Source organism: Oenanthe melanoleuca, chromosome 5 (genome assembly GCF_029582105.1).
Source record: "Oenanthe melanoleuca isolate GR-GAL-2019-014 chromosome 5, OMel1.0, whole genome shotgun sequence".
NCBI lineage: Eukaryota > Metazoa > Chordata > Aves > Passeriformes > Muscicapidae > Oenanthe > Oenanthe melanoleuca.
The window spans coordinates 25501934-25525805 of NC_079339.1; the positions used below are offsets into that span (position 1 = coordinate 25501934).

The following is a 23872-nucleotide window of genomic DNA, read 5'->3' on the forward strand; positions in this document are numbered from 1 at the left end:
TATTGCAAAAGAGCACCAGACCCATGGAAGTCTTTATGTGCTTAAACACAAGACAAGGTTTTTTCCCAGGTGAGTAAGTGCTACTTTTGCTAAATGCCTGCTCAGAGCTTCACAGGGCATTCACTGGTTTCAAAACTGAATGGAAGAAATCTAGGAGAAGATCTTCTGGTTTACAAAGGTATGGAGAGCCTGGAGCAAAATTTACCTCCTGTGGTAAAATCCTCTTCAGTGGAATGGCAAAAGGTGGGGAGAGGAGGCAACTGAGCCACAGCCAAGGCACATCTTTGTTCAATTAAATGGTAAGCTTAAAATCCTGAAGCTGTTTTGGGTTTTTTGGGGTTTTTTTAATCAGTTAAAAATGATCAACAATAATGAAATGCATCAGTTTCCCATTACTTTGATGTGCTGGGTTTTTTGGTTTTTTGTGACAGGCAGCAGCTCTAGCTGGGGTAAACAGAGGAGAGAGATGGACTAGCCAAAAAAAAAATGAAATTATGAGCTCACCTGTTGGATGCCTGTGACTGATCTGAATCAGATGAACACAAATTTAAACTCTAGATGTTGCATGTGCCCATAAAGTGTTTACATAAACTCAGTGTAAAGTACTCCCCTCCCCTACCACTGGAGAAGTAGTCAGTGCAGAGGAGAGGACTGCAAGCAGAGAGCAAGATTGATGCTTCAGACTGCACAAAAAGGGGTGAAGGCTGAAGTCCTTGTCAGAAGAGTTAAAGATTTGAAGTTTTAGCTTCCACCTGTCAGGGAAAAGATGCCAGCCACTACATTGTCCCAGGGGAAAAAATTCATTTTTCTCTCCGGCTTCATGCTAGATAACTTTTCTTTGGGTCAGAAACAGAGATAAGTGGGGGGAAAAATATATATTCTTCCCCATGATTACACCATACCTTAGCATGTGAAGCTTGCTGTCTAGGGACTAGACCTTCTCCTTGCTATCCTGCTTTCCTTCTCCTTTTACACTGAAACACTGATTGTCCATGCCTCATTTAAGTTTCAGGTTCCATTAAAAATGAGTAACCCTGCAGGACTTTTTTTTTTTCCTGGTAGCTTCATCCAGAAGGAATTGGCAAATAGAGAATTGTTAATGTGTTGTGAAAAGGAAAGATTGTGGAGACCACAGAGCACTGTAGGAAGTATATAACATTACCTTGTCTGCACAGACCACCCAAGCCTCTAAAATCTATTCTGCTGGTATCTGCAAATCCACTTGCACATGGCTGTAGTTAATTCTCAGCTTGCACCTCATGCTCTGCTCCCTGCTCCCCATTCCTGTCTCTCAGAATCATTTCATTTGACCAGTCTGGCTTAAAGGTCCCCCTGCCCTTTGGTTTAGTGCCTTGGAGTAGATAACTCTAGTGATAATGACAAAGTTGTTGTACACACAAAAGTATACCAGTATATGTTTAATTATATTTAATTTATATTTAATTCTATTTAAAGATTTTATGAGATTAAATGTGTGATTTTAAAAGTTCAGAGGGAAGTGATTAACTTAAAACATATTAATACATTTCTGGAGGGCTGAGTTCAGTTATAATTGTCTGAAATTCATTGAGGCAAATGTCATTTTTCTCTTCCTGCTTTTTGTAGAGATGGAAGCAGTTTTGCTTTATTTCCACTTTGTTCTAGGCTTGGGGTGGTGATTGAGGCTCGTGTAGGTCCATCTTCCTTAAAAATCTCTGGAAAATTCTGCAGACTCTCTCTCTGGTTTGATTTTGAAAGAAGGTGTTCTCCTACCAACAAAATGCATCATCAGAAAATCAGGTATAATCTAGAGGAGTTTAGGTCTCTCTATATATGTAAGGACTCTTTAAATGTCCAGCTCAGCAGCAAAAGTCTGCCCAGCTCTGGGACTAGGATTTCACATCATAGCCTGTAAGATTTGTAGAGACTCCAAATGCAATAAAAATGGATTTAAACAGGCCAGGTTTCTGAATTTGGCTGTTTTCCTTGCCTGTGTCTCCCCTGAGCCCCTTTTCCCCAGTCCCAACAAGCCCAGCTCCCTCAGCCTCTCCTAGTAGGACTTGTTCTCCAGACCCTTCTCCAGCTTCATTGCTCTTTGGGAATGCTCTGGTTTTCTTGGAGTGAGTGCTTCACAACTGAGCACAGCACTAGAGGTGTTGCCTCACCAGTGCCAAGCACAGGGGGACAGCCACTGCCTTGCTCCTGCTGGCCACATTATTTTTGTGACATTAGTGACAGAGCAGGACTTTGTGACCTCAGGGCAATCTCTTTGTAGGTGACAGCACAAACAGCACTGACATCTGTTCAGCTTTGTGGCACAGAGCACATACCTCAGGAGAGAGCTTTTGCTGGTTAGTCTTTCAGCAGAGTCCCTGTCTGGGAAGTCCCACACTCTTTTCTGGGAGGTCTCTGTGCTTGAAATGAAACTTTGTGCCATCACTGTAGATTGGGATCTGTTACCGTGTTCTACAGAGTCAAAAAAAACAGCAAATAAAAAATAACATTAGAGGCAGAGTTTGCTGCTTCTGGGTCCATAACAAATTTCTCTGACCATCATAGTCATATTGTGCTATGGCTTCCTTCCCAGTAAGCCACTATGTCCAGAAAGAGATCTAGATTCAGAAGAAAAGCTGTTGATCAAATCCAAAGCAGCTCCTTAATAAAAGGATAAATACAGCCCCACACCCCTACCAGAGAATAACCCAGTGCTGGCCACAGCACAACTAAAAATCTGCTTTGCAAGGCAGCCTGGACTGCATTCCTCTGCCAGGTCACTACATCACAAGGTAGCAGGTGACTTGTGTGTTGCTTTCTAACAGAGGTAAGAAGGATGGCTCAAAGTGCCCCAAACTAAGCACATCTTGTCATTCTCTTCTCCTTCTCTAACCATCACTTGCCAAAAAACACAGCTCATTCTTGATGGAAGTGAGAACATACCTATATTATTCTGCAGTGATTGCAGCCAGTCCTCCATCAGTGTCTGAGAAGGTGCTGCAAAGAAATACTCTGCCCCATCTCTCAGCCTGGAAATAAGGGTAGGAAAAGGTGAATTCTAGTCAGTTTTGCCTTATACCTTCTGTGCTTGTGAGTGTGAGACACTCCTGACAGCATACAGCCTTAGGTGGCTGTGACACAGGCTTTTATTTGTGCCCTTCTCCATCAGACTCACCGCAGCATGAAGGTGTTCTCTTTCCTGCTGTAATTCACCAGCCTCTCACATTTGGCACCAGAAATACCAAGGGACAGGACTGTGGATGCGTTCTGAAGGGGGATAAAATGAAAAATAAATGTCTTCTTTGTCCTTTCTGCTATGATTCAATTCCATACCACTCCATGCTGCAGGCAGACTACACACCCATCTCTTTATACTTCTAACTTTAATTCTTGGATCACTGAATAGGACAAACCACAGAGGAACCATGGACAATTGCATTAAATCTTGGAAGCAATTATTGAATAAGATATTTCTTTTAAGGTATATCTTTGAAAATTTCTAGAGGGTTATTATTCTGTTTGTTAGTTTGAAAGGGAGCGGATCACCCCAGCCCCAAACCAAAGACAACATTTTAAAATTCATTTTTACATATGTAGATACAAAGTTTGCTAGAAAGATTAAAAAACCAACTTACCTTAGTTGCTTCTTTGTCATCATTATAGAAATCAAGCTTTAATCCATCAAGTTTTACATAGAAGGATTTCCAAGACCTTGAGTGTGGCTACATGAATAGAAATGGTGATAAAATTCAGTTATTAAATATATATTTTGTAGAAATAGTGATATCTTTCACATGCAACTTCCACAGGAAGCCAGGACCTGTCAATATCATGGTCACAGAAGTTCCCACAGTCATTGCTCTCTCTTAGGAAAACAGAACCTGCTATAGCTTCTGTGTGAGTGATTCAATATTCTGTTATGGCAGTGAATAAAGTTGACAATTTGGTCATTCAGAGAAAAGAAAGGAAAGAGTTCTGAGGAAGGTAAGTCAGCTTTTTTTGTTGGGTAATGTGGAAGTTCAGTATCTCTGAACACTAAATTCTGTGTGCCCAGAAGGGAAGAAAAACAAAGTTTCTCTTCCAGAAGATGGAGTCCACAGCAGATTCACTTTAAAAGAGGTCTTTCAAGTTAAAAATTTCAGAGGAAATATTCATGGGACAAATAATCTGAGACAACTTTTTTATGTGCAAACACTCTGCAAACATTGATGTCTGCAGATTCGTGGTGAATATTAGAAAATTTCCTAGCCTGTCATGTTCATTAGGCTACTGACTTGAAGTGGTATTACTTCCCAGGATAAGAATTTATATTTCAGTTTCATTCAAACCTGTATTTAATGAATCAATTCTTCAAAGATAAACAGAACCTTAATTCTGTTCTAGCACAGTTAGAAATTACAAATATTGGGAGCATGAGACTGAAAGCTTCCACTAGTGCCAAAATATCACAAGCTGATACAGGATCATGAAGCTTTAGGTTTTGATGATGTGGTGGGTTTTTTTGGTTGTTATGGGGGTTTTTTTGGTTGTTTCATTTGGGTTTTTCCCCCCCAAGTTCAGGTGATATATTGAAACCAGTTGATATATTGTTTATAATTAGGAAACTGTAATTAACATGTTCATAGAGCCTAGACTCTGGTTTATTAGTCCTTTAACTGTAGACAGACCCTGTTCTCTGTGATTGCCATGGCAGGCAAAAATTCCATTGTGTCCTTCTCTGAGAGATCAGGCACTGCCAAAGCCAGTGGACACCTCCTCATGCATTTTAGGGATAGCTGAAGCAAACCCACACTACTGAGCTCCTCTTCAGCAAGAGCTTATCCTGAAGAAGTCAGACCAGATCTGGACCATAACTCAAGGGAAAATGAAATAAACCAGAGATGGCATTTATTTTTACCTGTTGTCTTCGTGGAAGGAGCTGGTCTCGCTTCTCCAGGAAACCCTCCATGTTCTGGAGGCTTGCAGAAACCTGAGACACACAGGAACATTTCTACTTAAGTTTAAAATGGCCCTTAGGCCATTAAATTCCTGATCTTAGATAAACTCCATGCAAAGAAATTGATCTCTGGTTCCTCTAGCCTTAACATCGACAGCACAGATGGGAATCCTCACTAGGTTGCAATTGTATCTTTGATAGACCACCTAAACAAAGATGATTCAAATCCTTCTCGAACAATTTACTTATGGAATTTGCTCTATCACAGTGTGTTAATTAACTAATATTATTTTTATATTATTACATATATTTTACAATTTAAATTGTTAAAGTTATTCATACCACCTCCACAATTACTGAGTTACACCAATGTGTAGTGTGGAAAGTTTGATATGCAAAGGCACATGAAATGCCTCTTGTTTGAATCCAGGAGTGTACCCACTGTGCATTTTGTGACTTTTACACAAAAACTTCCTATTATCCTTACTTTAACTAGCACAGCATAGTGGTTTTGTGAGGAGAGAACCAGAAATTCCTGGGACTTACCAAGGATGTATTCTTTAAACTGTCCCAAGAGGAGCTAGGCAGCAGTAAATTTGGTGAGTTATCTAATGACCTTTGTCCAGGCTCAGGTGGTGTTGCTGTAAGTTTGGTCTGCAGGCTGGAGAAAGAGGAGCCTGTAGCACCTTTTTCCTGAGGAGAAACGTGGTCTGTGGCTTGTGGTTCTGACAAACTGCTGCTGTGTTGCTGGCTTGTAGAAGTAGGAGATAGAGGAGAGCCTAAGGAACTGGGACTTTCCAAAGATGCAGCTTCTGGGGCCACTGTCTTTGGTGTAGCTGGAGTGATCTCACTGAGCCCTGTCTCAGCTTTCATTTCTGTTTTGTTGCTGCTCTGCACTTCAGGGACTTCTGAGGAAGTGAATTCTTGGAACCCTGTTGGAGATTTTTCAATGGGGGAGAAAACAGTTTCAAGTGGGACCCTCCAGGACACGCTGTGTGCTGGCACTGATAGCAGAGGTGTTGTGCTCCTTGTCTCTGTCACTTTTGGTGCTGCATTCCTTTTGTCAGAGGGTTTTCTTCTCAGAGAAGGAACCCGGACAATTTTGCCTTTATCCTTCTGCTCGCTCTCTTCTGTGTCCACTGGTTTCAGAAGATTCATCTCTCTCTGTAGGACAGCAGAATTAAATATTTTAAAATCACCTTCTTGAGTTCATTAATATTTACCTACATTTTCTTCTTTTAAGCCAGAACAGCTTTTCAAATAAACTGCCTCCTGGTGCTGAATCTTAAGGCCTGTACTTCCACTGGCATTCTTAGAGTTAGATCTGAATCTAATTGCTATGTGCTAAACATTATTTTGTTGCCCAAATCATGAATACTAATGGCAGTTAACCTCAAATATGGTGAATTCTGCCTTTACTAAGTTCTCTGGAGGCTGATTTTTTAAAATAAGCTAAGGAGAAACTGTGCTCCTTTTCTTGTGGCATTGCTTCTTCAAGTTTTCTGTAAGAACATTGAGTATCCATGGTCGTTCTTGTGGAAAATTTTGGAGGGAAGGGCTTTGTCCCTTCACTTAGCCAATTTTCAAATCACTGAACAAAACACAGATTTTTAGCCTAAAGTCAAACACAACCATTATGTTTTGCTGGTTATTTCAGGAAAATAATTTAAAAAGAAAGAGAATCTGAGAGGCTCACTGAATATCTTTGGTGTTTAACACAATCCATTCTAAAAATCTTATGCCAGAAGGACAAAGACCTTTCTGTGCCTCAGTCTCCCTTTATTTTCAGCTGTTTGTTATCCTCTGTCACTTTCAGGTGGCTCCAGCTCCCTACTGAAATCCTGAATGAAGCAAAATCTCTCCATCTGTTTAGCAAGGGATCACCCTGTTTCTCACAGCCTTTTTGCTGGTCCTGGTAGAAAAAAAATTCCACTTCTCCCCTACAGTTTTTTCAATCTAGTTGATCTCTTTTTATCCACATAAATTTTGCTATCTGAAATATTTCAGCTTTAGTTACACATCAGCTTTAGTTTATCCCATCTCTTACATGGAGTGACATTCAAACAATTAATTAGTCACATCATCCTTTTTCATGTACAGCTCATCAGCTTCCTACAACTCACCTTTGTTTTCCTGCTGAGCTGAGCAAATTTCTCCTCCTGTGCTGCAAGCATCTTCTCAAAATCATGATGTTTCTTCAGTAATTCCTCTACTTCAGACACTGAATCCTAAATGGAAAAATTACCACATACAGAAGTCCAAAATCAAGTCCATCAGAAGAGATTATGCCTTGGATTTTTCAGATTGATCTATTTAGCCAAGATGCAGATTCTGAAAATTTTGTAATTGGATGATGTCTAAACCCCTGTTAGTGTATGAAAAATTCAGAATTTACATTTAAAAAAAGGTTTGTATCTTGCAGTCTGTCTGCTGTGCAGAAGAAAAAGCTCAAGTACCAACCTTCCCTTTTCTGCAAGGCCATGTAGTGCCTTGGCTACAACTGTTTATGTACAGATTGGGTATTTGGATTTCTGGCTTGTGCTAGATGCAGAGTTTGTTCCTGCCCTATAGCAAATGCATCTGAGAATTCTTTCATGTCCTCTGCTTAGTTTCTGATACCCAATTCCATGACTTTGTTTTTCAGTCATGTAAACTACCACAAGACAATCAACAATGAGGAAAAAAACCAACAAAACAAACAGAAATATGGATACTAGTGTTTAAAAAGGAATTTACAAGGTAGCTATCAAGATCTCTGTGTAAAACATTCTGCCACTTAATGGGAAGAGCAAGGTGGAGAAAACCCCTTTTGAAATAGGCTCTTAGCAAGACAGGGAAGGTTGAATCATCTGCAAGTCATGTAAAAAAAAAATTCTCACAAATCTTCTACCACCCTGCTGGAAGCCACTACTTCCAGGAGCCCGTGATCATGTCAAATACAACAACTGCCAGAGCTCCTGCCCTTGCTAATCTCCTTCTAAGGGTGCACTGCTGTTGAGATTGGGATTGATGTCAGGCCAGAGCTGATCCATGAGCCAGCCCTGTGCACATGCTGAGGCACACAGTGCCCAGCAGAGCTGCATGGCTGTCACTCACCCCATAGGAGGGATCTGAAAGAAAGCTCTCCTTGGCAGCCAGCCACGCTTCTGCTTGCTCCAGCTCTCTGCGCAGCAATTGGATCTCCCAGTTTTCTTCATATAACACTTTCCTCATGTCCCAGCTCTCCTTTACCTTCTTCATCAGCTCTGACAGCTCTAACAGTTTTTCTTCAATCTAGAAGAAGAATATTTGTAATATCAGCTATCATGTAATCTGCCTTCATGATTTAGAAGATGACCTCTAGATAATTTTGAGGTGTTAGCATAATTTAGAAAAGATGTCTGAGTCCTCTTTTTTTCTACTTGAATTAATTTAGCATATAAATTGTATGGATAGATAATACAATTCCAGGCATATTCCACATACTCTATGACAAATATTCTGCCATATGATTTCCCAAGATGAAACTTTATACCCAGGCAACTTGTACTATAAAACTAGATAGAACTGGAAGATTCAACAACACATGCACTTATGGCAAGGCAACAACAGGGAGACTTCAACTGTTGAGAGTTTTCTTGTTCTTTCCTCAACAGAAGTAATGTAATCTTGCATAAATTCTGAAGATGTTTTTCATGCTGTGATCTCTGGATCTGCAGACAGTGTCTTGGGCAAAGTCTAAAGATACACAGATAACAGAGCCACAGAGATTTTAACATTCTTGCCTCTTTGGATATTTCTGAAGAATTATATCTCTTCTGGTGAACTCAGTGACATCAGCAATGCAAGGTGATTGCATTGTGATGTAGCACAAGAACTGTAAAATGTGTTTTCTTTTTCTATGTGTCACATTAAATATGTAGCTTTTAATAGCAAAGAACCTGATAGTCCCATTCAGTTCTGTTCTGAGAGACAAAGCAGCACCTCCTGTCCGTTTCATCTCTTTGTTCACTCTTGTTTGTAAAATATTTAACTGTTCAACACACCTCTACAGACATGAAATGTCCATTCTTCATCAGGTCTCCTCCTGCCCGCTGCAGTTCTTCGTATTTCAGCCACTGCTTCTCTATCTCCCGCTTGTATTCCTCATGGCGCTTGATCAGCAGCTCTGCTCCCAGGACATCGTTTTTGAGCTCCTCAGATATCACCAGAGCATGCATCTCGTTGGCCCAGGCCCTACAGAACAGAGACACAGGGTAAAAAGGGAAGGAATCTGAGTCTGCTGGACATTTGGGAATGCACACATCCCATGGTGGTGGATAGATGTATACAGACTTTTATTTGCTCACAAAAGATGTTAATATTGTCCTGATTTTGCCTGGGATAGAGTTAATTCTCTTCTTAGTAACTGGTACAGGGCTGAGTTTTGGATTTAGTATGAGGATAATGTTGACAACACGCTGTTGTTTTGGCTGTGCTGAGTAGTGCTTACCCTAAGCCACGGGCTCCTCAGTTTCCAAGGCTCTCCCAGTGAGGAGGTGCACAATTACTTCACTATCTAACCCTATCTTCCTACAGAATCAACAGTATTTTCAATTGGAATTGTGAAACTACCAAATTTATCCACAGGAATGGAATTCTCCAAGACTGTTCAGGAATTAGTCTAAAAAAGTGTCTTTGTAATGCACATTGTGCTAAAGCATCATGGTCATCTCTGATATCTGGTAAATTCTGTGAAGTGCTGTTGGGGAGATGCCATGGATTATTATTCAAAGAGATCTGAAAGCAAGCCGCAGAGCACCTGGGGCAGGAATCAAGTAACTAACAGCTATAATTTAGAAAATCCTATATGGGAAAGACAAGAAATAAGGCTCACTGCCAAACTCAAGGGGCCAATACATACATCAGCTCCCTGCAGTCATTGAAGTAGAGCTGGACTTGTTCTGCCTGGCTCAGTCTTGCCTTCCTCTCCAGAAACTTTTTGTCCAAGTTTTCCCAGCACTCATCCACATCTGTGAGTCTGTCCATGATGTTTTCCTTAACTTGAGGGTACGTGCGGCTGAGGTGCCAAGCGTCTCCTCGGATCCGTTCCAGCTCTTTCATGATGACTCCTAGATCTCTCTGGAGCAGAGGCAGAGTGGATTGTAAGACCAAGTCACCACTTAGTTCTATCAATGATGCACTTTTTTCCTACCCTTGAAATATGAATGCCTCTCAGTTTTCCTTTAATACCTTATTCGTCATCAAACATAAAAGAAACTTCTTTAGACATGAGACAGATAATTTTGGTAAATGTGGAGCTGAAGTTTCCTACTGTTCAGCTGACACCTTTACAAACACAATAACAGCTTGGAATAGACTTTCGAAGAGAAGTTCATCCTTAGGAGCAAAAGCATTAATAATATCCCAGTGTTAAAAACAGAAGGAAACGGGTGCAATAAATTTGTCTTGCAAGCAAGGCTCTTGAGAGGTATCAGTCAAGAATCAGGCTCCTTTTTTTGCCTTCTATGCTTTTCTGCTACTGGCTCATCACAAATCCTCTTACCTCTACACCCTCAAGATGGCTGAGAAGTGTTTGTACACCTGGAAGATCATACCCATAATCTTCTATATCCACCACTGCCTCTTTCTCCTGCATCCAGCTCTTTACTTCATCCACATCATGGTCATACTGGTGAACTTGATGGGCTGCTCTTAGGTTCTGGAATAAAGAAGTAGTTTAGTGGTTATAGTCTACAGCATGTTGTGTCTACAACATAAAAAATGGTAACCTTAATATGTCATAATGCAATACAAAATTACTGGGGATTTTGAGAGGAAATGAAACGTCTTCCCCATTAAGTCAACTGAAAGTGATAACCTAATTTTCCCAAGTTCTGTTGGACAATGGAAAGAAACAGATGTCTCCAAAGAGCCATTTATCCCTACATAAGAAGAATTATCAGAATGGAGAGCACGAATTGCCCTCTAAAAGTAGCTCTCTACACCACAGAAATAGTCTTAAAATACTTCTTGGAATAAAGAAGTACTTGCACTGCCTTGCAAATAGTGAAAATAGAAAGAATTGAGCTAAAAATCTTGCTTTTTTGAAATGAGAGGATTAAAAAAAATTTTAATACTAGTTTATAGTCAAACTCTATAGTAACAATTGCCATGCATTTGTTTCTGCTAACAGACAGTAGTGGGCTTGAGCTGCCTCATAAGAAACAGGTCATGAGACAGTAGTGAAAAAAAGGATTAAGGACATCTGATGTTTTATATTCTCCTTAAAACAAATAAAAACGTTGAGTTATGTGGGTCACCTCTGCTTTTCCAAACATATCTGTGACTGCAGTTTCCTGAGGGAGAGTGAGCAGATTTAACACCTAATTGCTGCTTAAAGGTGGGGACTGGCTCTGTGTCCTCCATCACATTCTCTTCCATGTGCCTAATTTAATTTTGAGTAGCTAACTCAGCAAAAAGCCTGGAGAATTTTGATTCTGTTTAGTGAACTGTTAAAAAAGTAGTTCAATAAAGAGACTGATAAGTGACAGAGCCAGACTCCTGCTGGTGGTGGTAAACTGTTGGATTGGCTTTGTTTTCCAGGAAACTAGAGCTAGCAGTGAATTAAGAAAAACAATTATTTTGAGCTGATAAACATCTTTCAAGTATAAGCCTTGCCAGGAACAGTAGGGTATGCAGTGGCTATAAAGGGAAATGAATCTAGAAAAAATTGAACAAAATGTACTCATTGCCCCTGTAAGCCTTGTGTTTCAACATGAGCAATGCAATGGTTTGGGAAAGAAAGGACATGGGAGACTGCAGGGAAATCAATGCCCCAGGTTTTTCATGTGTTTCCTACCTCTGTCCTTATCTGAATGGCATTGCATAGTGTCTCCCACATTTCATTGATTTGCCTTGTTCTCTTCTGGATAACATCCATCTTGCTGTGGCCTTCCTTATCCAGTTTAGATGCTAACTCATTCAAGGAGACAACTTTGGAATGTCCCAGAGGTTTCATCTCATTTACAAAATCTTTAAACTTTTTCTCCAGCACCTGCAGAATAAATGGGGACAAATTCAGATAAAAGAATTTCTGCCTACCTCTATAAGAGAGACAGAATGAATCATTTTCTTTGCTCTGTATAACACAAAAGCTGTGCACTGCAATCCACAAGTGCAAATAATTTGATAAATCCAAATGATCTGGACTCAGAAGAAATCTGTTGTCTGATCATTTAACATTTTATATCAGAGAGAAAAATTAACCACATTCTGACAAGCAGGAGTTACCCAGATCAAAAGCTAATGAACAGAACTTGTCTACATATGCAGCAGCTCCTAAGAGGAGTGAACAGTACAAATGATATCTGCACTAATTATACATGTTTATCCTTGAAATCAGCAGCAAGAGATATGAATGCTGCAGCCCAGTGTTTTTGACCACAATCAAATTTTTTAGGTCCTATCAAATTTATAACCAGGGTAAGCAGTGAAGTGTGCTGACCCCACCTTATTCCAAGAAAAACTAACTTTCTGATACATTTAATTTTCTGTTGGAGGATGCTACCTCAGTGAGCCTGTCAAAGCAGACAGAAGCCAGCCTGAGTTCTTGCTGTAGAGATAACAGCTCTGCTCAGTTTTTATCACTGCAACACTCTTCACTGTCAGCAGCTACACAAAGATTGCAGTAAATGCATCCCTGCTTTACCACACAATACATGCAATACCTCTTATTTTCTTTTACCTCAACATCATCTAAGTCCTGCCCATAGTCATCAGACTCTGCTACAGACAGTTTACTGGAAAGCCATGCATCCACCAGCTGGAATTCTCTTTCAAACTGATAGAGCTGGAATTGTTCTTGCAGGCGTTTTCTCTGGGTGTCAGACTTCTGTAGGAGAGACTGATAGTCTGCTAGGATCCCCTGGAGCTTTGAAAGTATTACTGAACTGCAAAGAATAAGAAGCAGAAGGCATGTCTTTGTTTTATTGTTATTTTTAAACACTGTTTTTTCTGACAGGTTTAATTTGCAGCACCTTTAAAATACATAATAAACCAGATAACATCATGGAGTGAGTTATGCTTTGCCATTAAAGCCAGCTAGCTCAGGAAATGAAAGTGTATCATACAAATGCCTGCTCTTTTTCCTTCCTGTTCCCCAGATAGAAAACCAAACTTTCAATGAAAAACAGTGAACTATCAGGAATGTTCATTTCCTTTCCCAAGCATATTGGTTTTTGAACATTTGTGATAAATTAGAACTAGATAACAGTTCCTGGGAGTAGACAATGGACAAAGAAGCTGATCTGCATTAACTGGTCTGTTGTTTAACAAAAAAAAAAATCTCATGAAAACATTAAAACAATCATCAAGCTTTGGGGGAGCTCAGTGTGTGTGATGATGATGGAGGGGTGGATGATCCCTGAAGTCTTACTTCTGAATGAGCCATCAAACATAGTTGAACTTTTCTGTATTGGGCATTTCTGTTAGACCTGGAGGAGAAACCTGTTTTCCTTTCCTACCTCTCTGGACTGTCTTTGTTTATTAAGCTGGCTCCTGTCGCCTGCACTTTTTCGATCCGCAGCCTGAAACTGTCCATGTCCAGTTTGGTAGCTTCAAGTTTACGAAGCAAAACTTGTGTGGATTCTTCGTTCTTGCCATAATCAGAAGTCTCCAGAATGAAACTCCTCTCTGCCAGCCATGCCTCCACCTCCAGCAGCTGTACAAAATACAGGGATGAGCCTTAACACAGGTCAAGACAAAGAAAACTGAAAGCAGTGACACATCAGTGAAAACAGAGAGCACCTTTGGTGTCTTCCTCTAATGCAGTCTAGCAGACACTGTTCCAAAAAATGTGTACCCAGAATCCAGTAATTGCAGTTATATGTTACTCACTGTGATTAGTTGGGAAGATAACTCTCATTTCTCCACTGTATCCATATATTATAATATCCATATATTTATAATATATGTTTATGTATGTAATATCCATATATTGTATCCATCCATGGATATGTACATATCCATACTGTACATGTATATATATGTAATATCCATATATTATCAGATATGAAAAATCAGGGCAGTGTAAATTCTGCTCCTTTCTCAGCACTTACATCCATTCAACAATATAGGTGTCGGTTGTTTTAAGAAAAGAAAGGGCAAAAGAAATCTCTCAGGAGCCATCTTTACCTCATTTAGGAACAGATGGGCCTCATAGGCCTGCATAAGCCTCTTTCTCCTCTCCTGAGCCTCTGCCTTCAAGGTCTCCACAGAAGTCTCAAGCTCCTTCAGATGCTCCAGAATCTTGCGAGAGGCAGAGTGGCCTCCCCTTACCAGCTTCTGTCCTGTACTGATCACTGCTTTGGTCAAAGCATCCCGACTGTTTATCTCATTCTCCAGGCTCTGGGAAGAGTAAAGAGATGGACCAAAAATTGAAGTTAGGGAATTTTTATTCCAGAAAATGTAGTCATGCAATTCCATTATAAATTTGCTTTCTATTCACAAGGGTGGGTCAGAGGTATAAAGTCTGAGTACATGCTTGAAATGGAATGGAGGGCTTTTTTTGGGGTGAAGGAGTTATCACAGAAATCAAATTTAGCCAAGAAGTTTGAACTTTGATGTACATCTACCTCAGAATCTGAGGGGAAGAGGTTCTAATCACAAACCTCTTATTTGTAGATTCCGCTGACATATACCCAGTTCCATCCCATTATATGGCATCTCTTGAATTAAAACATGTCTAGAGAAGAATGACCAATTTTCCTGCACATTATTATTTATCACTTGCCAATGTTTTTGTAGAAGATGCATTTTTGCATAGCAGCCATTGTAAACACTGTGAAGACACGAATGCCAGCAGGACAAGGAGAGAAGAAAACCACCTGAACCAGTTCTCAAAGGCTTTACTTGAAATTAGTTTTTGAAGACTGGTAGATTTTAAAATTATATGCATCCCTCCATATACTGTCCCCTGGGTAGACAAGGCCCATGCTGTGATTTTTCTGTGAGCATACATCCATTCTTTGGCTGACTGTGCCTGAGCACCCTGAGCACAAACAAGCCCCACAATTTGACAATTGTTCTGATTAATTTCATAGGTATGAATAAGCAGGTTCAGAGTTAGACTGCAGCACTGTGTTAATTTAGAAGAGATGCCCTCCATGAGGAGAGGAGCTGCTTTTTCAACTTAAGTGTCAAACATGGCTGGAAAAGAGCTCTGATTCTAATCTTGCCTTTAACTTCCCCCTATCGATTTCAAGATGTTGTTGAAAAGCAACACCATATCTGTTCCAAGCCAAGCAGCTGCTTGAAGGCACAATATATTTGTGTATAAATGCTCTTATGCAAGTCAGCTTTTCCTTCTCTAGGTTAATACAGTTCACACACAATCTCTTTTGTGGTGACAAACCAAGGACTGATTTTTGCAAATCTGTCTCATTAGGACTAACAATAGAGGGTGGAACTAACAGTATATTCAATTCTTGACTGTTAAGTTAGTTCTGACATTTGCTTGCTCGTAAATCAACGTTAAAAAGAAGGTGCAGAGGCTGTAGCTAATAACATGCTGAAAGTTAAAAGCTTGTACTTTAATCCTGTTTCCAGAAGAATAGTAAGTAAAATGTAAGAAAATTTTATTATGCACTGATTTTATGGTATATATCTCCCATTCTCACAGTTAGTTGAAAAATTTTGAGACTTAGCCAATTAACAAAAAATAATCATAGCCCAAAGCAGCATCTCCTCTGTTCCTTCAATTTTTTGAAATATTTTCTCAGATTAATTCAGCTCAAGCATTCTTTTTTTCTATGAACTTAATTACTTTCTTACCATGCCAACAAGCTCATACATTTTAGGAGTAATTGCACATATAACAACGTTTTTATTTTAATCATGATGAAACAAGCTTCTCATTATTACTATTTCACAATGATTGCACCAGATGCTTGGGCTTTCTCTCTCTCTGACTGTGTATATCACACACATTGACAATTTATAGGAACTTCTGTCTTTCCCAATCCTAACACAGGTTGCACAGATTTCCCCTAAAGACACTTAAATGGGATGTCATATGATAATATTAATATTAAATACCAATAGCTGCTGGAAAATCTTAGCAGGAATATTCTTTCTTCTACCTTGTGTTTGCAAAGAGACAGTGCTCCTTATTAAAGAACTATCTGCAAGGTATTTATTGGTATTTGGCATGACAGTATTCCAGACACAGCTTTCTTTGACAGCCCATCTGAACGTTGTGAAATATTTCAGCAGCTGTCTTGAAAGCTACCACTGGAATGAAGGTCAGCTAGCATAATAATTCCCTGTTAATTATGGGAAAATAATTTATTTATTTAACTCTCTCCCACCAGAGCAGAAGAAATTTTGGGGAAAAGTGTTTTCCTGGGAGCTCATCCTGAGACATCTGAGCAATGAGCTTTCTTGGATGTACTTACTGAGTTTGAAAGCATTTTGTTAAGACCAAAGAACCTATGAAAATACACACGAGTTTGTCAAATCTATGTTGTATTGAAAAGGCCAGGGTTTGAACTCAGTTGACAGAAAGGCCTGTGGTGTGATACTTGCACCACTGCAATGATGGGCATATCATTGAAAAGGAAAAGGATAAAAGTGATCCCTGGCACCCTGACTCCTGTTAGCCAAAGCACAGCAGATGAAGTTTGCTGGAGACAAATCGAGTTCAGTGTTCTCTGTTTGATTCTAAAGACTGTGAGTGGTTGCCACACAACACTACCTGGTGCTTTTCTTGCAGACTCTGAATGGTCACCAGAGATTTGCCATAATCCTTGGAGGAAGCCATGGGGAGCTTCTCACGAGCCCAGGCCAGCTCCTCATCAACATCTCTGAAGAACTGGTACTGAAGTCTGCTTGCCTCCAGACCTCCCCTCCTCTCCTGCAGAGGATCACGGAGCCTTTTGTATCTGTGGGTTTTAAAGATAATCCAGTGAGGAACCAATGCAAAACACTCATTTCAGAATAGTGTAGAGAAGGAAAGAAAAAAGAATATTCAGGAAAGAAAAAAAGCAGATAAAAGCAGAAAAAAGATGGCAGAAGATAGGCCAGGCACTCCCACACCTCTGCACCAGTTCATCCACTTTCTCTTCCAGTTCATCAGCAAGGAAATGTTTCTCCCTCTGGAACTGCTGAGCTGTGACCACAAGCTCTTGCAGCCGGTCCCTATGGGCAGCAATGTCTTCTTCCAGCTCCTCTTGCTTCTTCAGATGACTGTTCAAAACCACCAGATCATTGTCACTATATGGTGCTTTCAGGTCATTTTCCACACCTTCCAGCCATTTCTCTGTGTCCTCTACATTTCTCTGAAAATGAAGACCCTGAGAGCAAGCAAGAAGAAAAGATCATTTAAACCTTTAGGACAGATAATGGGATGTAAAAATCTCGGTCATGTTCAATAAAGATTGCACACAGGGCAACTTCCCAGTGCTCAGTGAACTCTTCCCATGTATAATGGTGGTACAAATGAAGGAGGGAATTCAGTCCTGATGAAGACAAGAACAGATGCATTAAACATCAATAGCCTATCTTACTTGTGTAGCACAAATGCAGATTGTGTACAAAGCACCTTAAAAAAACCAAAACCGTATAAAGGGAGAGGTCTGTTTTATAAACAGATTTTCTGATAGCCCAAGCAATCATAACTCACAGTCATGAGAATTCATGTGCCTGGGGCTAGAAGAATGAAAAGCAGCTGTAGATTTCTTTTCCAATGTGCTGGAGAAAAGAGGCCCTTGAGACAGATGGAGAGTTGACACATATGGGTAAACACATTTTTCCTTGGTTTCTCTCTCTGCAATCTGGATCTAAACCAGCAGCAGAAAGCAGAATGGAGCCCAAATCCTCCATTCCCTCCATAGGGATCTCCAAGCATCCTGTCAGTCAATCCACACTTAGATTTTTTTGCAGTAATGGCCTTGAGGAACCAGGTTGGATTGTACCAAGTGACACACTTGTAGAGGAGACATGCAGCAAGGCAGTCGTGCTGTCTCTGGGGAAGACCCCAAGATCCAACCACTGGCCTCCCTGTAACCACTGGCATTACCTTGTAAGCATCCTGCAGTTTGGTCCATTTATCCTGGCAACTTGCTACCAGTTCCTCCCACAGCTCTTCCATTTCTTGTAGTCTGGACATAATGGCTTCTGGGGCATAGTGCCTTTCATGGAGCATCTTCTCCCCTTCCTATGTCAGAAGGAACAGGCAATGTATTCTTCTTTTGCTGAGTGCACCAGAATATATCACTTTTGCCTTCATAATCAAAGTCTACTGGCTCTCTTATGTAAAGGGCCAGCTGCAAGCTTCACCTCCTGACATAACAGATGGAGGGATTGCAGAGACAGAGAAAGATCTAATAAAGACAAATGCCTTACTGCAATTATGGCAGAAACTGCTCAGCAAGGGAAGCAAGAGGTACAGCAAGAGAAAGTTGCTATACAAGGTCAGGAGGTGTTCTAAAGAGCAACTACTAGGACTATTCCATCACGAAATAATGTGAAAGAGATTGTGCAAACAACTCTTTTAAAACAGATAATTTAACCAAGAATTGTAACACCACCCTTTAACCCTTTCTTGTTGTGTCTGCAAATGTGGGGATTGAAACTGGGGAGGGCAATCTACTTTTAATGTAGAAATCTATTGCAAAATACATCCAGTAAGCACTGTGCTGAAAATAAATGAATAAACATGTAACAGCCTGTCCTTCCAAACTTGTCATCTGATCACAGATTCTGCCAAATATCTGACAAATCTTGTCAGGCTTCCTTCATATCCCGCCTACTAGCATGTCTCTGCAAAGGAAGCACTTGTAAACTCTGCTTTATCCTCTGTGTTGGATATGTCTTAAATGACTTGTTAAAGTTGTACATCCAATCAGGTAGGTTCTCTGCTGGAAAGAAACAAGGATGCCTCTGCAGTGGCATTCATCCAGAGAGATGTCCCTAAAGTCAGAGGATTGAATCTTTTATTGCAGGTCCCCACCTGTTTCCATTGCATGCACAGTGAATAATACTAAGATCACACTAGATGGTGAGAGAGAGAGAGTGAAGAAACAGATGGACACAGAAAATTCTTGATGGACTAAAAGAATAAACTTCTCAGTGTGCCCAAAGACAGCATGGACAATGCCAGTCACAGGACTCCCCCTCCCTTGTTTGGGATCACTGTAACTCACACTGTCTGCAGAGTCTGTCACGCCAGTTGCCCACCCTTGCCCAAAACCCCACTTCTCTCACTGCTTTGATGGAGTCCAGGTGATTTCTGTTGGCCATGATCTCTGCTTGGAAAGTCTGGTGCCTCTGCAGTTTGGTCTGCAGATTGCTTGGATCCTTCCAGCTATCATCCTGGGCAATGCTATTCTTCTCGTTAATCCAGGCAGCCACCTGTGGGGAGGGAAGAAGAGAAACAAACAAAATCTTCAGTGTTTCTTCTGTTTCTTCAGCTCCAGCCTGCCAGGCTCTCCTCTTATATGTGTAAAGCAGGGAACTACTAAGTGGGGACTAAAATGACTTGTCCTTTGAGGTTCTGCTTCCCTAAGCTCCTCCTGCCCTTCATGAAGTCACCCCTGTATGTTTTTTTACTACCACTGTTGCTTGAAAAGTGAGCTGTTCCCATCAGATAGCCCCCATGCAGTGAGAAAATGCATGGGGGGAGCACAGACAATGATCTCCCTATTTCTAACCCATTGTCAGTATTTCACAAAGAAACCACTCATTTTTTTTCTTCACATTTTTTTAATGGTGACACATTCTCTTTTAATGCTTTTATTTCTTCTGCATTTTGCTGCTGTGCAATGTACAGCAGATCTTTTGTTTACTAGACTAGACTAAAGGGAAGAAGAAAAAAATACCCCTCCATTCTTATCCTCATCTTTCCCAATATTATCTCATTCCAGGCTCAGTTCCTTGACTTTCCTCACAGCAGATCTGTCTAGGGATTCAGAATTATGCAGCACAGCATGTTTTAAGAAACCAGAATATTATGAATCTTGTGTAATTGTACCTCAAAAGAATTCTTCAGGAACTTCTGCAGAAGCCTTGATTCTTCTAGCAAATGTCTGCGAGCAGCAGCACTCTCCAGCAGTCTCTGTTTTCTGAGATGCAGACAGATGGGTAGGAAAAGTCACAGGGTGAATTAGATAAGGGTTTTCAAATTTCACCTCTAAAACACACATGATTTAATCCTCCCTACACACCTGATATCTTTCCCTTCCTAGGAGGGAAATGTCCATAATACACAGATTCCCTTGATCTGGGCTGTCAGAGAAGGTGCCCAGGACACTATAGGAAAGATTGCTAGCCAACAGAAATGTTTAAACTACCCACAAATTCTGTATATATGGTCTCTGCCTCCAGAAATCACCATTATTGCCTTTCAGAGTTCAAAAGATCATAAACTCAGCATATTTCTTATGTGGAAATTCTGCAAGTGTGATGGATTTCATCATGGATAAACCAAAGCTACACCATTCCTTATTTTTTTTTTCCAATTTTGGACCTTCAGCTCTTTATTTGTGTTAATGCTTATATATTAATATTTTATATTAATAAATCAGTATGCTCACTTGAATCATAAGGGACCTGCAGTCTCTTTTCATAACTTTTCATAACTCTTTTCATCTACCAGAGCAGTGAATACAGCTGCTTTTACTTCAGTGCTTATTTCAGATGAACAATATGCAAATTTCTAGTAGGAATGAAGTAATCCACATGAAAGGGCAAGATTTGACCAGAGAATTTGCAAATGCCCTAATGGCTAATTTGAGTGGGACTTAAAGATCAACCCCATTAGATCAACCCCATGTCTAGCAAATGACCTTTCTTGATGGTATTTAATGATAATGAAGTATTTAATGGCATGGCAGGCCTTCTGTTTGCAGCCCTGTCCCTAAGGCCTGGCCAGAATACAGAATTACAGAAAAACTGCCTTTTTCTGAATCCTGCTCCCCCTCCACTTAATTGCATCTTGGAAGGCTTCTAATGAAATAAGGCCAATTTGGGAAAACTCCAGTGAAAAGCATGAAGTTAAGCAAATGTAAACCAGTTTATAGTTCTCTTAAATCATTTAAAGATAATGATCACATGAGGAGGGTCTCACTGCAGAAGAGATTGGTAGCTGACATGGGAAGGATTTGACTTTACCTCCTCAGGACAGCCTGGCATCTGTTGTTGATATTTTCTGAGTCATAATGCTTGTTCTGGGTTAGCTGCCGAGCAAATGAAGCCATCTCATTGATTTTCTCCATCTGAGCTTCCAGGGCTTTTTCAAACTGTGTGTGTTTCCTCTGCAGGCTCTCCACACTAGACACTGAGTCCTGGATAGAATTCAGCAAAGGGAAGCTGCTTTCAGTCAGAGTTTTTCTATCCAAAACACTGATAATCCAGAAGGTAAATGGCATTTACCCCATATTTGCAAATTAGCTGTCAAGAAAATTTATTGTTCTTGGATTGGTTGGCATTGATCTGACTCTTAGGACCTAAATAATGTTCCATGCAAGGTCTGAGGCCATTATTCCACTGCTGGATACTTAGCTTCTCATGCATATTGTGCTGCAGAGAACACATAATTTCTCAAGAATTAAAACATCAGATCCTAATTTTAAATCAGTCTTAAGACAGATGCATGTCAAAAGCAAACATGGGATGCCAAACTGAAATCAGAGTTAAGTGAACAAATATGTCACAGGAAGAGGTTAAAATTAGAGTCTCAGTTCCAGCTCATGGAATTTGGAAGAACTCAGATCCAGATTTGAATTTGGGGACTGGAGAGAAACACTTCTTGTAATGTTTGTGAATCCCAAGCTTAATGACTCAGAATTCTCCTTTCAGCAGCCCTCTGCACTTTAATTATAGAACCAGTGCTGTCAAAATGTTGTTATTGCAGTAAACTCTGCTTCTCCACTATTCCAAAGGAAGCAATAAGCTCACATAAAATGGGTGAGAAAAAACACTAAACTTCTGGGTGCTTACATGAGTCATTGGATGGGAAATGACTCACAGAGCATTTTCTGCACATTGCTGAGCTGAATATGATTGGGTGAGTCCTTCTAAGTCTCATATACTGTACTGAAGGGCCTGCAAATACACTGAACTCTGAGATGTTTTTGTAGCCCCTGCAGAGGCAACTGATTCAGTAGCACTACCTATACAAGGTGTGGGGTGGGCTAAGAGTCAGAATGTGTATCCAGCATCCTGAACACTTTCTCAGCCCATGCATGGGTCTGCAGTTTCAGCATTGAAGCATTACTGACACCTGTGACAGGTGTTTTAAAGCTACACTGGCTATGCCAGCAGTGACAGCAGTGATGGCTTGCACACTGCTGGCAAATGTGCTGGGGTCAGATAAGACAAGCCAGGCTGAACAGGGCTTGGAGCAGCCCCACCCCTGGCAGAGGGTTTGGAAATGGATGGTCTTTCAGGTCCCTCCCAACCCAAACCATGCTGGAGTTGCATGTTTCTGTGCAGTCTCATTTTCCTGCTATAATCAGAGCACTTGGATTGTGTCATTACTCCTAGGGATGAGATTCCCATCCTGTGTGAAGTACCAAGGAAAGAAGTCTGGTCCTAAACCACCAACAGGGCAGAGCAGTAACTGCAGAAGGAGAAAGAGCACAGGAAGATTCAGAGCACATCATAGTACAGTCCCCACTCCTCCAGACAGATTGCAGAGAAAATTGTAACTTCTCAGAGCACATACCCCTAAGTCCTCATTAGCTAGGAAAGCCTCTTTGCTGCTGAGCCAGCTCTCAATCTGTTCCACGTAGCCATAGAATTTCTGTGCAGGGAAAAAGCCCAACAGTCACAAACATGACAATGTGCTGAATGCTGCAAAGCAGAAGCTAACCTGACTTCAGCAGAGTACACTGAAAAAAACCCCAAACTTTCATGCTTATTTAAAAAATAACTCAATACATGAAAAAGCATTGAAACTGCCCATACCACAAGATTTAAGTTCTCATATATGTGATGATTTTAGATGGGATTAATAGTCCATCTCTTATTTAAAGTACTTGACATTATTCATTGTAGAATCTCTGTTTGAGCCGTAATTTTTAAGTGAGATGACTGTTAAAGGGAAGTATTTCTGGAAAACTGCAGCCAAAATAGTTCTTTTATTAGGTAAAAAGGCCAGGAAAAAATACATTATTCTGTCCATGCTAAATTTTTCTTCAGTTTTTTTGAAATACTTGTCTGGCTCCATGTCTTTTTAGGAAGGTTATAGAATTTGGAAGAGTAGGGATGTTGTGTTATAGGTATGTGTCTTTTTCCAGATGTATGAGAGTTTAACAAAATTTTGCTAGGTTTTACAGTCTTTGAAAAACATATTAGCATGTATTCCACAGAAATTTCTATGATTTGTAGAGGTAAAATTTCTCAGAGTCCTGTCACACTGAATGTGCTCAGCCTTCAGCAGTGAAATATAGATTAAACATTGGGTATTATAAGCACATCTTTCATCCTACCATCTCATAAATTCGCTGTTTATACCAAGAAAAACTGTCCGTGGATGTGCATTCTCTCTTGAATCTCATTTTGCTCACCTGTAAATCTTGTGCCTGGAACAATTTAATATATTGTTCTTTCCATGCCTGGATCAGCTCAGACCAGGCTTGCTGTAGTCTGGAGAGGGACTGGTGGATCTCAGGGCTTGCATAGTGACCAGAACTGGCAAGTTCTCTGCCATAGTCACTGAGAGCATTGAATCTTTCCACTCGGGCTTCAATCTCCTCCTAAAACACATTGCTAAGGTTGATGTCAAGGGTTTATGAAAAGCCAGTTATTCAGAATACAAGCCTTAAGGGGGAAAGTTTGGGCTGTGACTTTCCAGCACTAATATTTGTATGGAAAATCGTTCATCTTTGAGCTGTGTTACTGGAAGGGCATAGAACTGCCTGAGAGAGAATAAAGGTAAATAATAAATGACTTTATTGGTCTAGAAACAACAGTTTTCCTACAAATGAAAACTGAGATTTAGTT

The 23872-nt window shown here is 40.4% G+C and overlaps 1 protein-coding gene across 2 annotated transcripts in view; it reads right to left on the reverse strand.

Annotated features, from left to right (window-relative positions):
• Positions 1–1413: 1413 nt before the first annotated feature.
• The window catches only part of SPTBN5 (spectrin beta, non-erythrocytic 5), an 86892-nt gene continuing 64433 nt past the window's right edge, over positions 1414–23872 (reverse strand). For both annotated transcript variants that reach the window (XM_056493205.1, XM_056493203.1), the window contains exons 45-68: positions 23437–23625; positions 22593–22670; positions 21038–21210; positions 19899–19989; positions 19133–19279; positions 17946–18083; positions 16964–17220; positions 16623–16809; positions 14063–14275; positions 13393–13589; positions 12615–12819; positions 11730–11924; positions 10434–10589; positions 9792–10009; positions 8935–9124; positions 8006–8182; positions 7033–7137; positions 5456–6073; positions 4871–4942; positions 3609–3695; positions 3149–3240; positions 2917–3002; positions 2310–2445; positions 1414–1748 (exon numbers count right to left, since the gene is read on the reverse strand). In XM_056493205.1, coding sequence (XP_056349180.1) covers positions 1685–1748; positions 2310–2445; positions 2917–3002; positions 3149–3240; positions 3609–3695; positions 4871–4942; positions 5456–6073; positions 7033–7137; positions 8006–8182; positions 8935–9124; positions 9792–10009; positions 10434–10589; positions 11730–11924; positions 12615–12819; positions 13393–13589; positions 14063–14275; positions 16623–16809; positions 16964–17220; positions 17946–18083; positions 19133–19279; positions 19899–19989; positions 21038–21210; positions 22593–22670; positions 23437–23625 — 4071 coding nt within the window. In that variant the 3' untranslated portion in view covers positions 1414–1684. The remainder of the gene's footprint in view (positions 1749–2309; positions 2446–2916; positions 3003–3148; positions 3241–3608; positions 3696–4870; positions 4943–5455; positions 6074–7032; positions 7138–8005; positions 8183–8934; positions 9125–9791; positions 10010–10433; positions 10590–11729; positions 11925–12614; positions 12820–13392; positions 13590–14062; positions 14276–16622; positions 16810–16963; positions 17221–17945; positions 18084–19132; positions 19280–19898; positions 19990–21037; positions 21211–22592; positions 22671–23436; positions 23626–23872) is intronic.